A 22,485-nucleotide genomic window follows, 5' to 3' on the forward strand; every position below is an offset into this window, starting at 1 on the left:
TAGAGTCGCTTGAAGATGTCATGTCGTGGCGTTTGTAGATGCTTAAAGAAAAAGTATTGGGGAATTCGTTAGGAATGGAGATGGGCACATGAGAGACAGATCGAGTGTTTGGTGGCAGTAGACACTTGAAAAACACGTGATATCAGCAGATAGAAATGAGTGTGAAAGGCATCTGGATAGGAGGGATCACACTCCTTTCCACCTGCTAGGCAGGTGTGCCAAGTGTGTAACACACAGGCTCTTGTGCAGGAACCCTGGACGAGGTCCTGTGGAGCTAAGCGTGGATAAGTCAGTCAGGTGTGCATATACCGGTTTCCTGGGTGGAACACCAGGAGCAGAGCGAAGCCTTAGAGGCTGCATTTGCGAGGGGTACCCAGAGAGCCTAGGACACCAGCAGTGGTCATCTCCTAGTGAGACACGAATGGAGAATTCTCCTTTGGGGAATCACATTACTGCTGATTAGAACAAAGTTGTAGCATTTGGGTGGGGATGCACAAGAGCCGTGGGTGCCAGTGGAGATCAAGAACTTGCATCTGGAGGCTGGCTTGGCAAGACTCAGCATCTTCTTTTGAAGTGCTTATACCTGTTGCTCAGTAGTTCCGTGCCGAGGGATTTATCTTAGGGAAATAATTAAGGTTGTTTGCAAAGGCGTAGCCTCAAGGATAGTTGATATGATGCTGTTTATAACAGCAGAAATATTTTGTAAGCAGCTGAAACATCCACAGATCAGAGATTTATTCAATAAATAATCATGTGAACTCTTACATGTGCCTTAAATATGTATATGAAATAGTAAGTGGCTACAGCATCGTTTAGATACCTGAGTTTCCATCTTAGGAACACACACCACACAAATGCACACACATGCATCCACATGTTAAGCATCATTCCGTCAGCACGCTGAACTCAGGGTTAGTGTTGATTCACTTTGCAAATTGATTGCCCTGATTTTAATTGGGATGAGTTTATTTTATTTGTTCTTAATGTGACCTTGCATTCTGCAGTCGACTGTGGGAGTTAAAAACAGAGGGATTGTGTTGGGAAACAGAGGATCTTTGGAACTTGAAGTCAGGCTGCCTGCGAGGTTCCTGGAAGTAAGATGGGCAATGAGAGCCTGGCATCTTTCTGGGGAAGAAGCTAGGAAGTCGAGGGAAGTCCAAAGCAGCAGCTGTGTTGAATGGGGCATTAGCTATTGGTCCTACTGAACATGGACTATGAAGACTGATCCACATAAAAAGTCTAGCATGTTGGGGCTGGAGAGATGGCCCGTCTGTTAGTAGCATATACTGCTCTTCTGGAAGACCCAAGTTTGGTTCCTAGCATCCACAGTGGGCAGCTCACAACTGCTTGAAAGTCCAGCTTCCAGGGCTCTGCCTCCTAGGTACCCACTCTCTCATGCATATGCCCTCATTCATGGATGAACGCACACACACACACACACACACAATCTTTTTCTAAAGTCTAGCGTGTTGCTGTGATTGTTAGAGATCAACCTTGTGTAAGTTGGGAAAACAGGCAATTGAAAATAGCTAATATTAGACCATCTCTATATGTCACTTTTTGGTATTTCCATAAACTTGGTGGTATCCTTCTCCATTGGCATCTATGAAAATCGATCAGTTACCTGTGAAAGTATTTCAGATGATCGTTTTTTGTTTGTTTTTTTACTTTGATGGGAAAAAGTAGCGTTCTGTTTTGCTTTAAATTATTCCCCCTTAAGTCCGGAGTTCCCCCTTCTGTCGTCAGACTGCTTCAGCATTCCCTGTCTCTCAGCTCTTCCCTCATTGAGATGAGTGAATCATACATGTGTATGCAGAGACATAGCTAGGTACAAAATCCAGCCCTCAGCAGGGTGTCAGTGCCTCCATGGAATGGATAAGGGCTTCAGGGATTCCAGAAACTTACAAACAGCTACCTTTCCTGTAGTTACTCTCTAGACTTTTTGAAGGGCCGTTGCTGATTGTGTTTGAAAGTATTCAAATTGACGTAACATGTAAAATCCCCAGCATATAACCAGTAGGTGGTTGAGTTTGGTTCCTTCCTGTTTGAATGGTGAGGTATTTTTTTTTAATTTACTGAATTAATTTGCAAGTCGTAGGAAGCATGTCTATGCTCTTCATTGATTCCAAATTTTTAATAAGAATGATGTCATCTCTTTGGATGCTCTCACCGGTTGAGCCGGCTCACCGGAGAAAAGGCTAGTCTTCTGCTTTCATAGTTCAGTTTTTCCCTGACCAGCAATCCCCTTCTTATATTGATTCTGTGATCTCATTGTCAGTGCCCTTCATTTCTCTCTGCTCTGACTTTAATAAGAGGAATGATTCTTCACACAAATTTTTCCCAAGGGGCAATTGTAAGTATTAATTGGTTTGTAAACTGCCTTTTGAACTGCTCAGATGAAAAGGAGCCGTGTAAATAGCAAAGGCTGTTTGTTAGTGCTGCTGTTGTTGATCTCATTACGCATGTTTGGGCTACCGGTTACCGTCTTTTAAGATGCGGAGGCCTGCATTTGCAAATTTGAAGGTATTTCCTCTCGAGCCACAGCATAACTAAGTAGTTAATAACCACAAGCGGTTTAGTTTCTCCGGCAAAGATGGATTCATTGTAAATGATAGGACGCTGGTTGAAATGATGCATCTTTATGTATAACACTTCTGGAATGAGCCGTTAACTCCTCTGTGGAATTATCCAGGCAGTTCCCAAGGTTCTGTGCACCCAGACCTTGGAAGTGATGCTCATGAAAATCCACCTTCTCACCACATCCTGAGGACGCTACTGGTTAGTCCCTAACATTCATAGGACTCTTCTGTATCCAGCGGGTCTTATCCAGGGGCACTTTTACCAAGACTTGGCATTTCAGGTCCCCACAGTTTGGAGGCTGCTAGGGACATCTAGAAAGGACACCCCAGGGATGTTATTTGGCATCCAGGTCAGTGCCCACCGTGAAGAACTGCAGAGCTGAGGCTGAGGAACTTGTAGGTAGAAACAACACACAGTAGAAAGTGTCATAATTTACCTTGGAAAATGGAACGGCTCGCCTATGTCAGTTACATATGGTTAATGTGCAATCCTCTGGATGTCTTTATAGGTTGGAATCGTGGGACGAACAGGAGCTGGAAAAAGTTCCCTCATCTCGGCCCTTTTCAGACTGTCAGAACCCGAAGGGAAAATTTGGATTGATAAGATCTTGACAACTGAAATTGGACTTCATGATTTAAGGAAGAAAATGTCAATCATACCTCAGGTATGCAAGTTAGAGCGTCCACACGTGTTTCTTCTGCAGGGGTACTGAAGTTTAATTGCTTTTAGTTTTATTGCTGGCTTTTTAATTGGACGAAAGGATTGATCCTTTAACCAACAGGCAATAAGACATAATTCAGCAGATAGTTTTAACAGCTATGTTCATAGCTATCTCACGTGTGTGTGTGCTTTTGGGGGGGTGGGGGCGTGTGTGTGCACGTGCGTGCTTGTGGAGTCAGAGACAGACAGACAGACTAGGGAAGATTCAGTACTTCTTACCTAGATTCATTCTGGATTCAGCTTCCGCAGGTGTTACACTTTTATTCACTGATAATTAAATAATATTTAGTGGTCAGAAGACTGTAGGTGCAATGAGGGACTTCTGCTGTAGGCAGTGAGCTCCCCGTTTCCCTTTCAGGGATGGTCATCTCCATGCAGAGGTCTTCTGTGGAGCAGAGAAGGGCTGTGTAGACACTCCCAGAATGCGCCTGTTAACGGGGGAGGGAGCAGAGTCCTGGGGGGCACCTGGAAAGGCTTGCACTGCGGTGTCAGCTCTGAGAACTGTGCTGAAGGCTAGCTACCTCGGTGCATGCTGGGCGCCTCACACCGGCCGCCATGATAGTAGAGGTTTGAGTTTCCGTTTCCTCCTGGGCTGACCTGGTTTTTTTTTGTTTGGCTGTTTCACAGCAGAAGACTTCTGGCAGCGTCTAGAGACTGGATTACGTACACACCAGAAGCTTAGTTTATTTTAGCTTCTTGTTGAGTTGCTTTTAGTTGTACCCAGCATAATTCAGAAAGTCTTTATTGAGTAATTACTATCCTCTAGGTAGACAGCCACGGGCAGCACAGGGCCTGACCCCACAGGCCTGCCGCCTGCAGCTGTGGAGCCTGATGGCTTCCTCCTGCCCCCACTTTGGACACTTGCATGGATTCAGCCCCAGGCTTGCTGTTTGGGACTTCAATTTGAGCATATTATCATCTGGCCATCAAGGGGAGCTGGAGAACCTCTCCTCCCCCCCCCCACTCATCCCTGACGTGAGGGATACAGAGAGGAGACGAAGGAAAAGGCCAAGCAGCCCTGCTTTCTGAGCATGCGCCAATCATGGGCCTTTGTTTGTTTTATTATAAAGGACAGAGAACCTAACGCTCTGGGAGAAGGAGATGTGTGCTCTGAGTCTGTGACCCCCTTCATCTATTCCTTCCTACGCTGACCTGTAAAATAACAGAACTGCCCCTCCACTGTGATGAGGTTGTGGAGGAATCAGAACTCTGTGTTCTGCTAGTGGGAATGTAAAATGATACAGACCGTGTAGGACACAGCATGGAGACTCCTCATAAGACGGATGATAGGACTACCACATTATCCAGCCATTCTATGTGTGCATGTGTGTGTATGTGTGCGCACATGTGTCTATGCGTGTGTGTTTGCATGCATATACCATTATATATGTGTGTGTGTGTGTGTGTGTGTGTGTGTGTGTGTAGGGAATGGCAGAGATAGTCATTCACTTGTGTTTGTAGCAGTGGCATTCACAGTAACCAGGAGGTGGAAACCACCCAAGCGTCTATCAACAGATGAATAGCTAAAGACAAAACAGCTTATACAAACAGTAGGAAGTTTCTCAGCTTTACAAGAGGAAGAAATGCGGATGCGTGCTGCAACATGGGTACAAACTCTAAAAACTCAGACCAGCCAGTCACAGAAAAGCAGAGAGCAAATGGTTCTGCGCATGTGAGGACTGGTCAACTCCATGGAGACACAGGAGCATGGTGTCCATCCAAGACTAGGGAAGGCTGGGATGGGAGTAGCTTTGTCTAATATATATGGGGATTAACAAAAGCCCAGCGATTGTTGATGACCACTACATAAAAGTATAGAGACAGTTAATACTGTTGACCTGTGAGTCTTGAAGTGATGAAGAGGGGAGGGGCCGGCGAGACAGCTCAGTGAGTAAAGAGACGGCCGCTAAGCCTAAGGACCTGAGTTCAACTCTCATTTTACCCACAGGCTGGAAGGAGAAAACCGGTCCCAAAAGTTGTTTTCTCACCTCCCCAAGTACACCCCAGCACACGTGTGCTTGTGCATTCTCACATACATGTAATCGTAATAATAATGGTAAAAACACTGATTAAGGGACAGACTTCATGTTGTGTATATATTCCGGCAAGCTCTTGTAAAGATCAAAACACAACCCTTGTAAGGACAAGAAAAAGTGGAAGCCGTCTCCCTTCCCATAAGGCTCTCTAAAGTGTGGCTACAGAAGAACTGGAGTTCAGACCCCGGTGCTGTCTGTGAAGATTTGTTCACCTGATCTTAGGCGTGACTGTAAAGTCCTCGCACGTGTGCGCATGAAAGGCTCTAGAAACGTGCCCCATGCTACTTTTAATGCTGCTTAATAAGAAATGTGTGCTCGTGTACATAAAAGAACTCTAAATAAAGAAGCAGCGTTAGATGATTCTTGGCTCCACTGGGAATGTTTTGGAAGCACATCTGAGCGAAGACTGAATACACCTTGACATCACCGGGTTTGGTTCTGTTCCATGAGTTCCCACCCTCCCTTTGTGCAAGTGCTCTGTGGATCTGCTCCCGAGAATGTGCTCACAAAACGGTGCTAACAGAGCTTTGCATCCTTGTAGACTGGGGTCACCAAGCATTGGAGGGCACAGATCCTCTCTGTGCCTGTCTCCCAGATACGAGTTGGTTGATAAAAGAAACAATTTAGAGAGTGTGCAGCTCACAAAGCACCCAGAATAGACTGTTTAAGGGCGTGTGCTTAATGTCAGCACATCCTCTATGTCCCTCCTCCGACGGCCGGGAGTGCGTGGCCTCCATGAAGTAACCTCACCTGGCCGCAGAAGCTTAGCTCCTGCACAGACGCCTCATGAAGGAGCCACTACACAAGACCACGGTGGTTCTTAAGAATGTTCAGGAAATAGTAACTATTATTCAGGATTAGAATACTGGCCCTTGGGTATAAAACACATTCTAGAAAGACTTGGCTCATACATTTCAGTTTATGCTGCTGTAATCCCTGGTGGTTTTCTTTAAATCAGATTATTTATATAAATAAAAGTTAGTGAGACAGGAAAAAAAGTCATCAAACTCCCCCAAACCTCACAGATACTTCTCAGAGACGGACAACAAGAACAAGGCTTTTCCCAACGTCTGGTAGCCCGTTAATACTGGACAGCCAACAGGAAACCCTCTGTGTTTATTCTCCGCCCCGCCCACACCCTTCACATTTCTGCAGCCGGCCAGGAGATGTCATTCCTCATGTCTGTGGGCTCCTTCACGTTTCTCCCTAACCTCTCAGCCCTCTCAACAATTCTGTTGTCATCGTCATTTGTTAGAGCTGGCAATGAAGGCACAGAAGCTGGGGAGCCGGCAACGGGAGTTTGGAGACATTCCCCATCCCCTGATCCTCTGGATCTTACTGGTTTAAACTGGGATCCATGGCCAACAGGGTCCCGTATATGCCTCCACACACACCTGCCCAGAAACAAACATCTCATAGTGCACAGTTACTCCACCCGGTGCTGTGATATTTTCTATTCTATTTATTCTAGTCTAGTTCATATAAAAGACAAAATGGTGATCACGAGCCACAAAAGTGATTTCATGAGCCACTGGTCGCGCCTGCCCTTTGAAAACGCTGGGCCCTGCTGCCCTGCCTGGGTGGACTGGGGCCAGCTGCCTATTAATACCCTGGGAAAGGGGAACCTTTGTCGTAGCTGCACTGAAAGGTAGGTAGGGCCAGGAAGGAAACTGAGGCCAGGGGAATTCTGGCCTCATCTTATTTTACATAGTAGAAGCATCAGAACTCAGCACCAGCAAGCTCTGCATTCTTTTTCTCGATGCATGTTTGTAACAAATGATGTCTGACCAGATACTTCAGTCATTGCCTTTCTATCCGCCCTACCTAGAAAGGGCTCCCAAAACTATAGCCAAAGAAAATAAAGTCAGAAGTCAAGTCAAGCCAGCCAGCAGGCGGCATCTCCTGAGGATTTTGGCACGGCCAGGCAGTTCCCAAAGACTGGTTTGTGAAGGTTGTTTTGCCAGAAAAATTCAAGTGACACTGAGCACAGAAAGAAAAGCATTGCAGAAACCAGGATTTACTGTGTGTCATGGGCTAAGGGAGTGCCAGGGGACGCAACCGTGGCCACAACCCATCCTCGCATTTCCAGGGTCTCGCCTGTCACCCACTTCCCTAAAGGGGCAGGAGCCACAGTTGATGGTGCTACAAGTCCTGCTTGAGTGACAGGTCCAGAGAGACCAGGCCAGCATCTTCTGGGGAACAGCAGCTTCCTGATCTCCTCTCAGCTCCTCCCTTGGGTGATGGTTAAGATCCCATCTTCTTTGAATCTCCCAGGGGCAGTTCAGAAATAGGGGTTAAGGACCAAGTGGGTTCCCAAGAGCAGTGACAGATCTGGACCGAATACCTGCAGCCCCTTTCGGTGAACTAGGGCGGAGCTAAGAAGGCAGCCTGCGAAGCCACCCCTGTAACCTGGAGCAGAACACCTGGACTTCCTTTGTACCCCTCCCACTTTGGCGAAGAGAGTCCCAAGATGAACCTGGCTTCCGGAAGTAGTTTATCAGAGAGCATCTGCAAACGTAGATTTCGATTTTTTTTTTCCTCTGGATGGAATTTCTTAACAACCAGAGCCCTGTCTCTTTGGCACCAAGGAAATGTTTTCAACCAAAGAGCAATTTCGCCGCAGATTTCCCGTTTACAGCAGGGGTTGATGTGCACTAGCAGCCAGAATCGCTGTCATGATCAAACAGATTCTTTTTGTATGTTTAATAGATTCCTTTTGTTTGTACCAAAACAAAAAAGCCAGGTGCTTTTTAAATAGCCCACTCTATTTTTTTTTTATCCCCCTGAGCTTTTAATGAGTTTAAAAGGTTAAGCAGAACTGATGTGTGTCTCTTTAAGGCCCCTTTCTGATGACGTGTGTGTGTGTGTGTGTGTGTGTGTGTGTGTGTGTGTGTGTGTAAGAGAAAAGAGGGAAGGTTTGCTATTACTAGTAAAGAAATACAATTGGATCCCAGCCTAATGCAGTTCGCCTTTGTTCACACACTGAAGTCTTCATTAAAACCCAAGGCACTTCTCCCCGGAGCTGGTGACCTTTTTGTATTTAAAGGCGACTTTACAGGACTTAAATTCTTCTTCCTTTGTGGGCGAACAATGTTCTTTTCTTCTGAAAATGCATGATGATCGGTTCATTCAGAGGCTACAGAGTTCAAAGAAGAAAAGAAGGACCTGAGATTGAGTGACTTCAGGTGACTCCACCTTTGAGACCAGGAAAGATGCTTCCCAAATAAGGGTCTGGAGAAGAAGGGAGCTCAGGAGACCCGTGAAAACAGCAGTCTAGCTCCCGCTGAGTACAGATTTTAGCACAGGGGTGTTTCCTAGTTTGTGCCCCAAAATGATTTAAGTGAGTGTTGAACTTTATGTTGTTCATTTTTAAGTGTCTTGGCCCCTGGTTGGCTTAAGTGTCTGAAGCTGTTTAAGGGGTTGGGTTTCTCCCTAACATAATGGAGGCCTGGCCTGCAGTCAGTGCTTTCAAAAGGCCTAAAGTCTCCCGACTATCGGCTTACTACCCCAGATGCTCTCACTTAGACGAGCCATCCCAGGGTGACGTGCCAGCCATGGGTGAGGAACAGCCAAACTTGCTACTGAATGGGGCACAAAGGTTTAAAACTTTTAACTTGAGGATGATCATAAACGAATTTGATCCTTGTCTTCTGATTTTATTGATGTGTTGAACACATGCATTTATTTATTTTCCTAATTTTACCATGCTAGCTAACTGGAGGTTAAATAAAACCCATATTAAAAACTGTACCATCAGAGAAAGGGCACCAATGCTAATAAATTCGGTTATCCGTTCCTCCCATTGATATCCACACTGAAATCTTCTGCCTGCAAACGTTTTACAGCCCTTTTTATTTATAAGCCTAGTTTGTGAACTTCATTGCATGGAGGTGGGCACTTTAAATAATAATACCTATCAGAACTGAAAATTAGCTTGACCCTTATCTCCTCTCTCAGTGTGTGTCTGCTGTGAATGCTTTTATGACCTTCTGAAGATAATATTAGGGCTTTTTATTTGGCAGGTGCATAAAGGAAGTGAGCGCCATGTGTAATATATGTTGGCATAGTAAAACAACCATTGTGAACAAATTGCCTGTTGGTTTTAAAGAAAATATAGCTTCAACCTGTTAATGTTTTATTAAATCATTCTCCTTGTTCAACAAGTCTTGATGAAATTTTCCTTATGAAATATATATCCAGTGTGTCGTAACAAAGAAAATTGCTCTTTTATTTTCTTCTAATATTGCTAAATAAACATGAGAGATTGCCCAATATTCCCTTTAATTGACAGTATAGATTTAATAGAGACCCTTATTTTAGTGAACAATGGTCTGGAGATAGTCAAGCCTCCCAAGGGCCTTCTGCTGAGACTGACATTTAGAACACAAGATAGAGCAGGTGTTGTGTTCTGCATGGCCTGTGAAGGGTCTCTCACTGGTCCTCAGGTGTGTCCATGTAAAGAAGCCTCCTAAAGGAGAAGGTGTGGCTGAGACAACCGGGAGGACCTGGTCAGGAGACGGGGCACTGGACCAGACTGCATTTCCATGACTTCTCTAGAGCACCAAAGCGCCATTCTACTGTGCTAATTATGAACATTTCATCATGAACCAGGCTGCTCAGGACAGGGCATCGGCATTGTGAGTTTAGGAGGCCGTGCCTGAGTCTAGACCTGACATTGGCTGTGTGTGATTTTGCTGTCTGAGAGGAGCCTGAAGGTAACATCAGCTATCCTGGACAAGGAAAATGGCCTGTCTTTAGTGTAGACAACGAGGCCATCTCTTGCTTCTCGCATGGCTGATTCCTTGACCATGTTTACCTCTGGAGCTCCTCATACATTCATCCTTAGAGCCACTCAGTTGGAGTCCCTGAGTGACATAGCGGCCATGGCGTTGAGCCTTTGTGGTGGCGTGAGGAGAGCACCAGAGAGGAAGGGTGGTAGATGGCGGCATGCCGTCTGGACCTCGTGTAAGCAGGAGCAGAGTCAGCTGTCTGCCTGGAGTCTCTGAGCTGATCGTGACTCGTGTGTGTGTGTGTTAGAGTGCATGGGGTGTATGAGCGTGCATGCACATGTGCACGGGAGGGCATATGTGTGTCTGTCTCTGTGTGTGTTTTAATTCTGAAGCCAGTGGAATGACGTTTATTCCCGATAAATTCCCACCATATGCAGGCAGCTACTTAGGCTCTCTTAAATTCTGTAATTTTAAGCATAACCTTAGATAAGCCTTTTGTGTTCAGTTCAAGTCAGTAGCCATTTTCAAATTTCTTAAGGTTGCCCAATCAACTTTGCACAAATAAAATACAATGATAGTGTCATTTAGCTTAGGGATTTTGCTGAGGGGTACATATTTGGGAGTGGTACACCACTGAACTTCCACACCCGTATTTTTCTGTCGCCAGTCTAAAATTTAGAGGCAGGTGACAGTATCAGTCTTTGGAGAAAAGTCCCCCTCTTCCTCCTCTTCCTCCTCCTCTGTTATAAGTGTTAAAGTCCCTGCCTCAAGGCTTGGTGACTTCCCACATTTATAGGCCGGGCGCAGTTTTCCAGGACCTGTGGAAGAGCCATGGCTTCTCGATTTCTGTATCTATGCCTTTCACTGAGAACAGCCAATTGGCCTCTTCTCCTCTACTCATGTCTAGGTTATGAGATTGATAGGCTCTTCTAGAAGAAAATCTGCACAGCCTTCCTAACCTACCTAGAAGGTGCTCCCTTGAGATCTAGAAGGCGGCTGGTGATTCAAGAGCAGTTTCCCTGTGGGCTCCTGAAACAGGAGGATGGAAGAAGTGTTGCCGCCCTTGCTTCACAATGGGTTTCAGGTGACCTTGCCCTCGAAGGTAATGAGGTTGCATTGAGACAGGTAACCCTGATGCCCAGGCAAGGTGGTGTGGGGACGGGCTGATGCAGCCTCAGGGGCCATTCCCATCTGGTGTCACTGGCCCCATTAGCTGGTATCCTCTTTGAACAAAGAATAGAACGTGTCCCGGCAGGTATTCAAAGAGATTCCGATCCCAGAAGACACTTTATCAAAGGAGAAAATACTAAACAGTTTTTACCTCAAGCACAAACTTCAACTAATCATGCTAATTCTTGTTTTCCAGAATCCTAATCAGGATTGGCAAGTCATTTTTATAGTTCGGTTGATGTCATGTTACTCAAATAAATGTATCTGTGTTTACTTCCAGGAAAGCTTTCAGCAACAGGAACTCCCCTTTCCCTCATTCCCTTCTTAAAATGGCACGTTTTGTAAGAGGGGAAATTATAATAGAGTTGACCTCTGGTAAATAAGTGTGTGAAACCTTAGAACTGATGATTGTAGTGAGCTTTGGTGCGTTTTTTCGCCTGTCTTTTCTGCTCTGAAAGTCAGATGCCATTCACTCTTCTGGGCTTTTAGGAACCTGTTCTGTTCACTGGAACAATGCGGAAAAACCTGGACCCCTTCAATGAGCACACTGATGAGGAGCTGTGGAACGCCTTAGAAGAGGTAAGCGACCTTCTTCATCATATATGTGATGCATATGTGCGTATGTTCAGAGCAAGCCTTTCATGGGAGCTGGTGGGGAGCTCATGGCCCTTTATTTGACACCTCGGGGAGCATTCATGAGCTGGGTGGGTGTAGAGTATGTATTGATGGTGGCAGTCCAAAATAATATACCTCGTGTTGCTCCAAAAGCTGGCTCAGTCAATACATGATCTTACTTGTCCTTCACAGAACTCAAACTCTTCTAGTGACTAAGTAGCCTGAGCCACTATTGCGAGAAGTCTCCCCAGGGCAGACGCATAAAAAATATCTACCCACTCGGTATTCATATGGTCCCAAGACTAAATCAGAGTTCATTTCCACCACAGATCCCCCTGGGGAACCAGTGGATTTATTAGGTCACTCTCAGAGCATGGATGAGAATGTTGCAGGGAGAAGTATGGGTGACCTACAGCAGCCACTAACATCTGGAACATCTGATTCTAACGTGGGTGGTGGCTTCCCTGTGGCTTTGTAGAGCGAGTCCCCCTTCCACGAACCTTCCCCTGTCTACTCTAGCTTCTCCCTGAGACCCCCCAAGTCCATGTGCAGGGCCGAGGCCGTGCAGGGCAGAATGGCATACAGGTGAACAGAAGGTGCAACTGTGACGGTCTAGTGGCCCTCGCCGTCTGCTCCTCCTGCTGGATAATGTCAGCGGTCCACGGGCTGTCATGCCCGACTCCCGTAAGTACGCACAGCTGAGACGACGAAGATGGGCAGTTCTGCTCAGAAGGTGCAAACTGCCGCAGCCGTTTACCCCACTGCTCTGTTTTAGGCGAGCATCTAGGAAAATGAGGCATTTGTTTTCATTACTAACAGAACGAAAAGTGAGATCATACTTACACGGTGCTTCGGAGCCTCCTAAGAAGGTGTTTGTGAGGGCAAATTACACAGACTACGGGAGTGATACTTACTGACAACCCTGTCATTGTGACGCCACAGGGAGTCCAGCTCACAGACTCCTGGAGCCTTGGCTATGTTTCTGTATTGATACCTTTAATCTGGGAGGATTTTCTTATTATTTGTGTAGTGCGTCCTTGCAGACCGCTTCTTGGAGATTCCTTTCCCACACAGGCGAGGATTTTGACCATTAAGTTGCTTCTGGTCTATATGTTTAGAGATAATTATTTTGCAAGTTCCCTCTAGTTCTGCAAATTAATTGTAAGCTGCTTAATAATAGAAATTGTATCTTAGACCACAATCCCTCCTAAGACCTAGATAGGTCTTAATTTTAAAAAGTAAGCATTTAATCAATATGGGAGCATGGCTTATTTCTTAAAAACAAAAACTAGAAAACACAAAACCTCAGGGATCAGTTCCTCGCTGTCATCAGCGGTTAATGTCTTGAGGTAGCTCACTTGTCCCTGTCAGCCTTTCAGGTACGCTCTGAAATCTTTAGCTTCAGATGGGTTCTGACTGTGGGCACACCAGTTTGGAGGTCTGGCAGCTTCCTGCCAGCAATTCCTGCTTCTGAGGGCATGACAGTGCCAAGTCATTGCACACCCACCCCGCTTCCCAGTGGCTCTGGGGACTTTGTTTTCCCGGCTTGAACCGGCTGCCTTCTTCTCCAAGTCCAACCGGAATGGTGACTGGTCTCCGGTTTCATCCGTCTGTGAGATTTTTCTGTAGGAAAATTCTAAGAAGATATAGGGAAAGAACAGTTACACATCAGAGATCACAGAGGATGGAAAGACAGGACGAAGCAACAGGAGGCCTGTGACACACCCTGAGAAAACAGGAATTACTAGTAAATCATTTTTTCTCTTCGCTTCAGAGCTTAAATTTCTCTTCAGAGATTCTCAGATAGTAAAATCACTTTAGAAATATATCGTTCCATGAGCGGCGAAGAAATGCTAATTGAGACCCAGTCCCGTCAAAAGGCATCTTCAAACTTGGGTGCCTGACACCTATTTTCGTCTGTTATAGACAGAATGAAATTTTCGTAGCTTCTCGCATATGACAAAAGAGGTGGCGGAAACGTCGGACAGTCTTGAGGGTCGCCTGTGCTCATGCTCCACCTGAGGCTGCTGTAAACAGAAATGAGAAAAGACACAGACAGATCAGAGTTCAAGCATGGCGGGGGTCTGCACCCTGCTTCTGGGTTTCCTTGTGCATCAGGAGAGAAGTATGGCAATTACCCCGTCATGGGTTTTCTTTAGCAACAATTGCCTTGCTAATATTTTTAAAAAGCAGAGTAGGATATTTTCTAAACATTAGAATCAATATTATATTTATGATATAGTTTCAGCTGCCTTCGGGGGAGGGGGTACGCTGGAAGTGAGTGTGTGTGTATGTGTGTGTGTCTGGGGAGGTACGCTGGAAGCGAGTGTGTGTGTGTGCATGTGTGTGTGTGTCTGGGGAGGTACACTGGAAGCAACCAGGCAGGTTCCCTGGATTGCTATATTCCATTCTCTCCGTGGCGTCGTCTTTACAGTGTTTCTAAACCAGAGCAAATTCTGCCTCCGTGAATGGTAGGAAAGCTGATGGCCTTGGCTGTTGTTGTTAGACTAAAACTTGACTGAGGGTCTATGGACTTAGGATAACCTGTGTAAGAAAGAGAGAGACAGAGAGATAGAGAGAGACGGGGGGGAGGGAGGCAGGAGGAGGAACCAACACAAACACCCGACCCTTTTGTCAATGATGTGAATGCAGATGGGAGCCCAAGCCCATGGAGTTCACTTGAGGATCTTTCAGAGAGCACTGTCATCTCTAACAACCTCAAGTAGAAAGAAATGTGTTTTTAAAGCCCTCCTATTTCTTACTAATACCAGAGGGGGAAAAAACAAATTTGTCTTTCAGAAGAGAGACTATCTTATGAATATTGTTCATTTTGTTTTTTTAACTTTCTGGATGTACTGAAAGTTCCCTCTGAATATAAGCTAATAACAGAGGAAATGTTGCTGCTGTTAGTATCTACTGGAGCGTCCAGGAAGCAGCGGTAGCTCCACAAGAAGACAGAGGTGGTCGCTAGCGATGGAACCTGCCAGTTGCTCACAGCAGTTAAAACCAGCAGCGCATCAGCCCTGCGTTATTTCTGTTGTAAATAGCATGGACCCCAGGACAGACCATGAAGAATAGGCTGGGTCTGCAGGGTCCTCATGGATGGTGTCTGCCAGAATGCGGTGCAACTCCCTGTCGAGTGAATTCTAATTGTCCTTAATAATAAAAACCTGGAGTCAGATATTAATGGGGGAAACTAATGAGAGACAGAGAAGCAGAGTGACCAGCCACTAGAGAGAGCTTTAACCTCTACCAGTGCTCGGACTGGAGGGGCAGTCCTGTCTCCGTGATTCCTCAGAGTGCGTCTTCAGACTGCACTGAGCTCCTGTCTCCTCCTGCCTTATATTCCTCTCTCCGCCCAGCCCTATCACTTCCTGTCTCCACCTCCCTGGTGCTGGGATTAAAGCTGTGAGCTGCCACCACTTGTCTCTGTTTCTCTTTTAGACTAATTCAATCTGGTGTAGCCCAGGGTGGCCTTGAACTTACAGAGATCAGTCTGTCTCTGTCTCCCAAGTTCTGGGATTAAAAGTGTGCGCCAACACTGCCTGGCCTCTGTGGCTAACTAGTGGCTTAGCTCTGAGCTCTGATCCTCAGGCAAGCCCTATTTGTCAGAACACAAACAAAATATCACTACAGGAGACCATGGTGAAGGCATGTGAGCACCCATCAGGAAGTGTGTGACTTAGCGCTTTTCCACGCATGGCCCTTCTCTCCTCATCTGTGGATTTCCTGGACTGGGCTCTATTGTGACTTCATTCAGTGATTGCATCTCAGGCTCTCTTTCCCACCACAGCAGCCTTTCTTGATGTAACGTCAGTAATCTGTCTGTTGCTTTTCTGTTGCTGTGATCGGGCACCCGGATGAGAAGCATCTTGGGGAAGAGAGGGCTCACTCTGGCTTATTGTTCCAGAGGGATAAAATCTGTCATGGCAAGGGAGGCATGGAACAGACAGCAGGAAGCTGGCCTATCACATTTCCGTCCACACACAGGAAGTAGAAAGAAAGGTAACAGGAATTGGAGGAGGCTATACGCTCTCAAAGCCCACCCCAGTGACCTCCTCCACCAAGACTGCACCTCCTAAAGGTGTCATGGCCTCCCTAGACAGCAACACTGACTGGGGACCACTCAAGCACGTGAGCCTACAAGGAACATTTCTCATTCAGATTACCATAGCAAGTTTCAAAGAGAGGGAAGCAGAGTCTGATGTGGGAGTGATTTCTTTCTAATCCGTTGATTTCATTGGTTAAATAAAGAAACTGCCTTGACCTTTTAATAGGACAGAAAATTACATCAAGAGTCTAACACCCCTATCAATCTGCAAAGGATTCTGGGATGTCTTCCATGCGATACTAATAGTAGGGAAGATGGTTGTAATGATAACTTCAGAGAATTTATGAGCACTATCAGTTTTGTGTATTTCATTGTTTTTCCAAACTTAAGATATAATATGAACTATTTTGTACTTAAACAGTTTAGAATACTATAATTGTATCATCTTAATTACAATTTTAAGATGCTTTCCATATTTTAATTGGACTATTATGATATCCTGGGACCAATTAATTTTTATAAGCCATTTGTTTCTATTACAATGCCATTTAATGTGATTGTGTTCTATATAAAGTATATACATTCATATGAATTTATTCTCTAACTTGTAGAAACAGATATGGACGAGACATTCTTCTGACTCGTCATGTGTTAGAACAGTTCTTTATTGAGAGCGTGCTATGTAGGCATCGTATATTCTTAAGCTATTACAGTAATCATCAAGAGAGACAGAACACTCCCACTTGGAGCTGGAATTCTTGTGAAGAAGTTGGGACATCATAAATGGTTATGCATTCAAAATGCAGACTAGTCGGTGCAATAAACCTCAGAACATGAAGAGAGCCGGGTGACGGCATTATTAGTAATAGGTAACGCCGATTGATCTCTTTGTAGCAGGCGCTGCTGTAAATACTTACTTGTAGTGACTCATTTTATATCCCAGCAGGCAGTGTTTGGAGATAGACATCTGGGTTATGATAACATTGTCTTTCGTTTGCAGGTAAGAAAGCTGAGACAGGGAAAAGTCAGGAATTCGTCATTGGCAGAGCCAGGTGGAACTTAAGCTCAGGCTTTTCTTTTTTTCCTGGTTTTTCAAGACAGGGTTTTTATGTGGCTTTGAAGCCTGTTCTCACACTCACTCTGTAGACCAGTCTGGCCTTGAACTCACAGAGATCCGCCTGCCTCTGCCTCCTGAGTGCTGGGACTAATGGCCTGCACCACCACCACCCCGCTAGGTTTACATTTTTCAGTTTACGAATTTAAAATCTGGGCTAGGGAGATAGCTCGGTTGACAAAGGACTTGCCTTACAAGCCTGGGGATCTCAGTTCGAGCCCCAGAGCCCACTCATTGATCTGTTGCTCTTTGAATGAAGTGTATGGATGGACCCTTTGTTCTGAAACTCTCAAGGATAGCCCAAGTTTGGCCTTTGTTCTGTAAAATTTCTCCAGGAGCAAATATTCATAGGACTGAACCACAACCTAGTGATGTAGTCTGATGTCTTATTCAACTTATTATTCAAGTTTTTCAAAGATAGATTACTAAAAGTCTATCATAGATGGGCAGTAAGGTATTGTATTCTTTCCATGGGTTGTCATTCACTGTGGAATATCGCTGTGGTTAAAGTAGATGCACGTGATAGCTTCAGTGATGGGAGACCAAACTTAGGAAGGGACGCGCTCCGGGGGTCCTGACACTAAATAAGTAGTTCCCAATTGTTTGAGCTTTTGAAGGCTTTTGTGGTTGATAAAACCTTCCAGGACGGCGGGGTACCTACAATATTCTTTCTTCAGAGGGCTGTGTGGAATTTCGACTTAGCTCCTGTGCAGAATGTCTGTTGGGGGACTTGACTGCAGTGATCCTGTTTTTCATTCTCTATTGGACATCTTCCATGTGGAAAGAGCTTCATTTCTGAGAGACTTCCATGATTTCTGGAGAAAGGTTCTGAGTGGGTGTCATGTGACTGGAAGAAAGTTAGGGTGATGGGGTGGGTGGCTCTGAAATGCACCAGTTTCTTGGAGGTACAACTTACGTAACAGGAAGTGGTCCCTGCAGCAGTGTGGTTCAGTGATTTTGATAAATTTGTAGAGTTATGGGTCATCCAAGTGATGATGGGTTTAGAGTGTTCTATCAACTCGGTGTAGCCAACCTCTCCAGCACTGTGCAATGGCTATTCTGTCCTGGTTTTTGTCTCTGTACACTCCTGCAGGTTTCTCTTAACTAACCAATACAAAGGGACATTCTCAGGCTTGTAGAGCTGGTTCATCGGTTAAGAACACTTGTTGCTGTTGCGGAGAACCCATGTTCTTTTCCACAGCAGGGGGCTCACAATCACCTGTAACTACAGCTCCAGGGGATCTGATGCCCTCTTTAGGCCTCTCCGGGAACCTTTATTTACACGCATGTAACCGTACACACATACACAGACACACACACATACAATTTGAAAGTAAAATTAAATCTTTGTGAAGGTATATTCTCTATCTCGCTATATTTTACCAAGGGAGTCTCTACAGGCACAACCAGTGCTAACTCATGACCCAGAACCAGCAGGCAACGCTCATCAGTGGTGATTGTCATCATCGTAGACTTCTGGGAAGAAGTACAGCAGAGTTCTGGAGTTGAAGGGATTTGTTTAATAGTTTATTTATAAACATACCATTCTTCTGTCTGCATCTCTAGGTACAACTTAAAGAGGCCATTGAAGACCTCCCTGGTAAAATGGATACTGAATTAGCAGAATCCGGATCAAATTTTAGTGTTGGACAGAGACAACTAGTGTGCCTTGCAAGGGCGATTCTGAAGAAAAATCGGATATTGATCATCGATGAAGCAACAGCAAATGTGGATCCGAGGTACATAGCTAAAGTGGTCGTGGTGGGTCCAACCTGAATTCTCACTCTGGCCTCAGGGAAGGATTTGATGGTACTGAGGAATGCATCTGGGTGTGTCTGCCCTTCAGATGTGGGACACACTGTGGCGTCACGCACAGAATTACTTAACACACTTACAAAATCGTCTTATGCCTGTGTGTATCCCATTACGTGCACACAAATATGCCAGAGTTCAGAATCTAAGGCCCTTTTGACTCCAAGCATTGCGGAAAGGGGATACTAAGCTTGTATTCTAGGCCTTCTGAGTAAATTAGATTTCCAAATTCCAGTTCTGTGTCAAACATTGGAGAGAGAATCATTTGCATTCTTTCTAAGTTGACTTTTTAGATTTTAGGATTTTTTTGGGGGGGGGGGAGGAGGTGTGGCTTTGCATGCCTGTAATCCTAGCATGTGGAAGCTTCATGTAGACTCTGGGTTTCAAAGTCACCTGAATGACATAGTGAGTTCAAAGCTAGCCTGAGCTGTCTAATAATAATATTAACAACAACAACAACAATAAGCAGATTTTAAAAACACTCTTAAGAGTAATGTGATCTTTTAAGTCTTTCCCCGTCTTTGCTGAGTTAAATGTGATGTCTGTGGTTCCAGAACTGATGAGCTAATACAACAGAAGATCCGGGAGAAGTTCGCCCAGTGCACTGTGCTTACCATCGCTCACAGACTGAACACTATCATAGACAGTGACAAGATAATGGTGAGTCCTCCCCCAGTGGCAGCCATGTGTGCTCCCTCTTCCCGTTCATCCTCCCTTGAACAGGCTGAGAGCTAACCAGTCAGTCAGTAAGGTAAGCCTTGGTCCATTTTTCTCTTATTTCCAGTAGTACCTCAAGTGTTTCAGTGTGCACTCACTCGGGGCTACAGACAGTCTACCTTTGTGTACTCCTTCATATACTTCTATTTTAAGTATACTTAAGTAGATTTTCAGGACCATTTAAATATGAATGGAAATGTCCCAAACCTAGGCAGTGAGTTACAATATTGTTTCAGACTCCAGAGTAGGAGAGCGGTGTCATTGTGTGCATGTCACCTTGTTTTGGCTTCTCGTGACCAAACACTAATCTCTCTGGGGCTGAAGGAATGACTCTATAGTTATGAGCACTGTACTGGCTAGTGTTTGTCACAGAGTACTCTAACCTTGGTACATCGGCACCCGTATGTAGAGAAATAGGTAGATGGAAGTTCTGTCCCACCTAGTTTCACAGCCGTTCAGTCCCAAAGAAGCACCAAGGCTTATGTTAATTATAAGCTGTTTGACCCATTAGCTCAGACTTATTACTAACTAGCTCTTACAGCTTACATTGACCCATAGTTCTTGTCTGTGTTAGCCATGTGGCTTGGTACCTTTTCTCAGTGAGGCATTTTCATCTTCCTTCCTCTGCATCTGGCTGGTGACTGCATCTGCCTTTCCTCTTCCCAGAATTCTCCTAGTCTGGTCACCCCGCCTGTACTTCCTGGCTGACTACTGGCCAATCAGCGTTTTGTTAAACCAATCTGAGTGACAAATCTTTACAGGGTGCAAGCACATTCTCCCACAGCAGTCATAGGAAGGCTGAGAGTGTGAAAGAAATCACTTGTGTGGTTATTTGGGAAGGGCTGTGCTAGTTTGCTTCCTATTGCTCTAATAAACACAATGACCAGAAGCAACGTGGGAATAAAGGGTTTATTTACATTTTACAACTTCACAGTTCACCACCGGGAAAATGAGGGCAGAAACCTGAGGCAAAAACTTGTGGGGGGCATCGTCTTTTCCACTCAGAAAGTTTTGTGTATGGCCCATGAGCACAGGCAGAGGGAGCCCTCTAGGAGACAGACTTTGGTAAACCGGTTCAACTTTATTCCAGAGTATAAGGAATATATAGGATTGAGGAGCCTGGGGACAAACCCTAATTTGTACTAAATGGCTTGCTGCTATCACAAGGCTTAGTATGTGGTAGTCAGGTCCAATCTCAGAGCCCCTAGCACCAGTCTTCCCAGCAGGGGTCTGTGCCAAGGGTCAAGCTAAAGATGAATCAGGCATCTTGTTTAGAGACCGATTTTGGATAAGGGCAGTCCTCCAGGCCCAGGGACATCCTCCAGATAAGAGCAGGTAGAGAACAGGAAGTCTTGCTGGGGAGGGAGGGCATTTCCCTATCGCCAAGCTTAGAGAAAGCTGCCAGGCTATGGCAAACTGCGACCTCTCACCAGCCAACATATTCCAACAGACACCAAAGCAGAGGCTGTGGAAGAAGGGTTCTAATGGCTTGTTCCCCATGCTTCCTCGGCCTGCTTTCTTACACACCCAGAACCATCTGCTTGGCCAGCAGATGCTGGGCATGTGGATATGTTCTGTTCCATGGGGCTCACCTGCCACCAGCAGGGAAGGGCAGATCTTGCAGAAATGTCAACTGGTCACTGCTAAATCTTTCAATCACTATTTGACCCACAGTTGTGAACGCCTCGTTCACGAGTCACCCCTTTGCCGCTCACCTCTGTTGGCACTGTCCACAGGGTTTAGTGTTTTTGCTCAATAGTGTCTCCTGCTAAATCTTCAGAGTCAGAGTTTTTTTTCTCTCATTATCTATGTCTAAATCCTTAGCGTGGTTTGACAAAGTAGGTTATATAATCTGGCCTTCCCTTCCCTTCCTAGCCTCACCCCACTGCATGATCCTCTCTCTGCTATGGGTGAAGCCACGGTGGTATTTGCTTTGTCCTTTAGTGTGTGTGAGTGTGTGTGTGTGTCTGTCTGTCTGCTCTCTTTCTGGCAATTGTGTGCTTTTCCTCTCCTGAACGTTGGCGGCATAGACTGAGACGCTAGCAGCATAGACTGAGACGCTAGCAATGAAAAGTACAGGGAATGAGTTTGGGAGAAATTGCAAGGGGTGTGACTAGATGTGACAGATAAAGTATGAGAAGAGAGAGAGAGGAGTCCGACCACGTTGGTTTTCAAGGTGAACACTGAGATGCACGGATGAGACCTGGGATGAAAACTTGGAAGAGGGTTCTCTTTGAGCACGTGACCTCGCCAGTCCCTATGGCACTGCCCCTCCTACTCAGAACTCTAATGTGGGGAAGTCTTCAGTGTAGAGTTTGCAGTATCAAAGGAGATCCACCAGGATTTGCAAGTGTGGTCAGTTGAGCAGCTTTCTGTAAGGATGACACAGGCTCCCAACTGAGGGGACCCAAAAGATGTGCAGCCTCTGCTTTCAGAGATGGGGTCTTGGATTCTGCTCTGTTCACCCAGGTTGTTGTATTCTAGAACTTGCTCACACCTCAACTTTCAGTTCAGTCGAACACCAGTGTGTCTGCCAGCTCTGTCGCTGTGACAAAATACTGAAGATCATCAGATTTTTTTAAATGAAAGATTTGATTTGGCTGCAGATTTGGAAGATCCCGTCTGATTGTCTGGTTCTGTGAAGTGGTGTATCCTAGGGGAATGTGCAGCCAAGCAGAGCTCTCTGCTCATGGCCAGGGTGCAAAAGAGCAAGGGAGGAGCCACGATCCCCCACTCCCCTCCAGGGGCGCACCCCCAGTGTCCTAACCCTCCCTGATAGTGCCCACCTCCAAAAGGTTCTACTGAACCCAATTAACACCACCCTGGTCAAAGTTTGAAGCTCTTTTTGCCCTAAAAGTACCTGCTCCTTTTCTAGAAAACATGCTTTCTATTCTGTTGCTCTAAGCCTTAAAGACACACACAGGTGTCTTAGTTACTGCT

The 22,485-nt window shown here is 45.5% G+C and overlaps 1 protein-coding gene across 2 annotated transcripts in view; it reads left to right on the plus strand.

Annotated features, from left to right (window-relative positions):
- Positions 1-22,485, plus strand: part of Abcc4 (ATP binding cassette subfamily C member 4) — a 202,819-nt gene that overhangs the window by 162,878 nt on the left and 17,456 nt on the right. For both annotated transcript variants that reach the window (XM_057786383.1, XM_057786384.1), the window contains exons 26-29: positions 3,089-3,244; positions 11,726-11,815; positions 18,583-18,755; positions 19,383-19,488. In XM_057786383.1, the coding sequence (XP_057642366.1) occupies positions 3,089-3,244; positions 11,726-11,815; positions 18,583-18,755; positions 19,383-19,488 (525 nt within the window). The remainder of the gene's footprint in view (positions 1-3,088; positions 3,245-11,725; positions 11,816-18,582; positions 18,756-19,382; positions 19,489-22,485) is intronic.

The sequence above is a fragment of the Chionomys nivalis genome, chromosome 12 (genome assembly GCF_950005125.1).
Source record: "Chionomys nivalis chromosome 12, mChiNiv1.1, whole genome shotgun sequence".
In the NCBI taxonomy this organism is placed as follows: Eukaryota; Metazoa; Chordata; class Mammalia; order Rodentia; family Cricetidae; genus Chionomys; species Chionomys nivalis.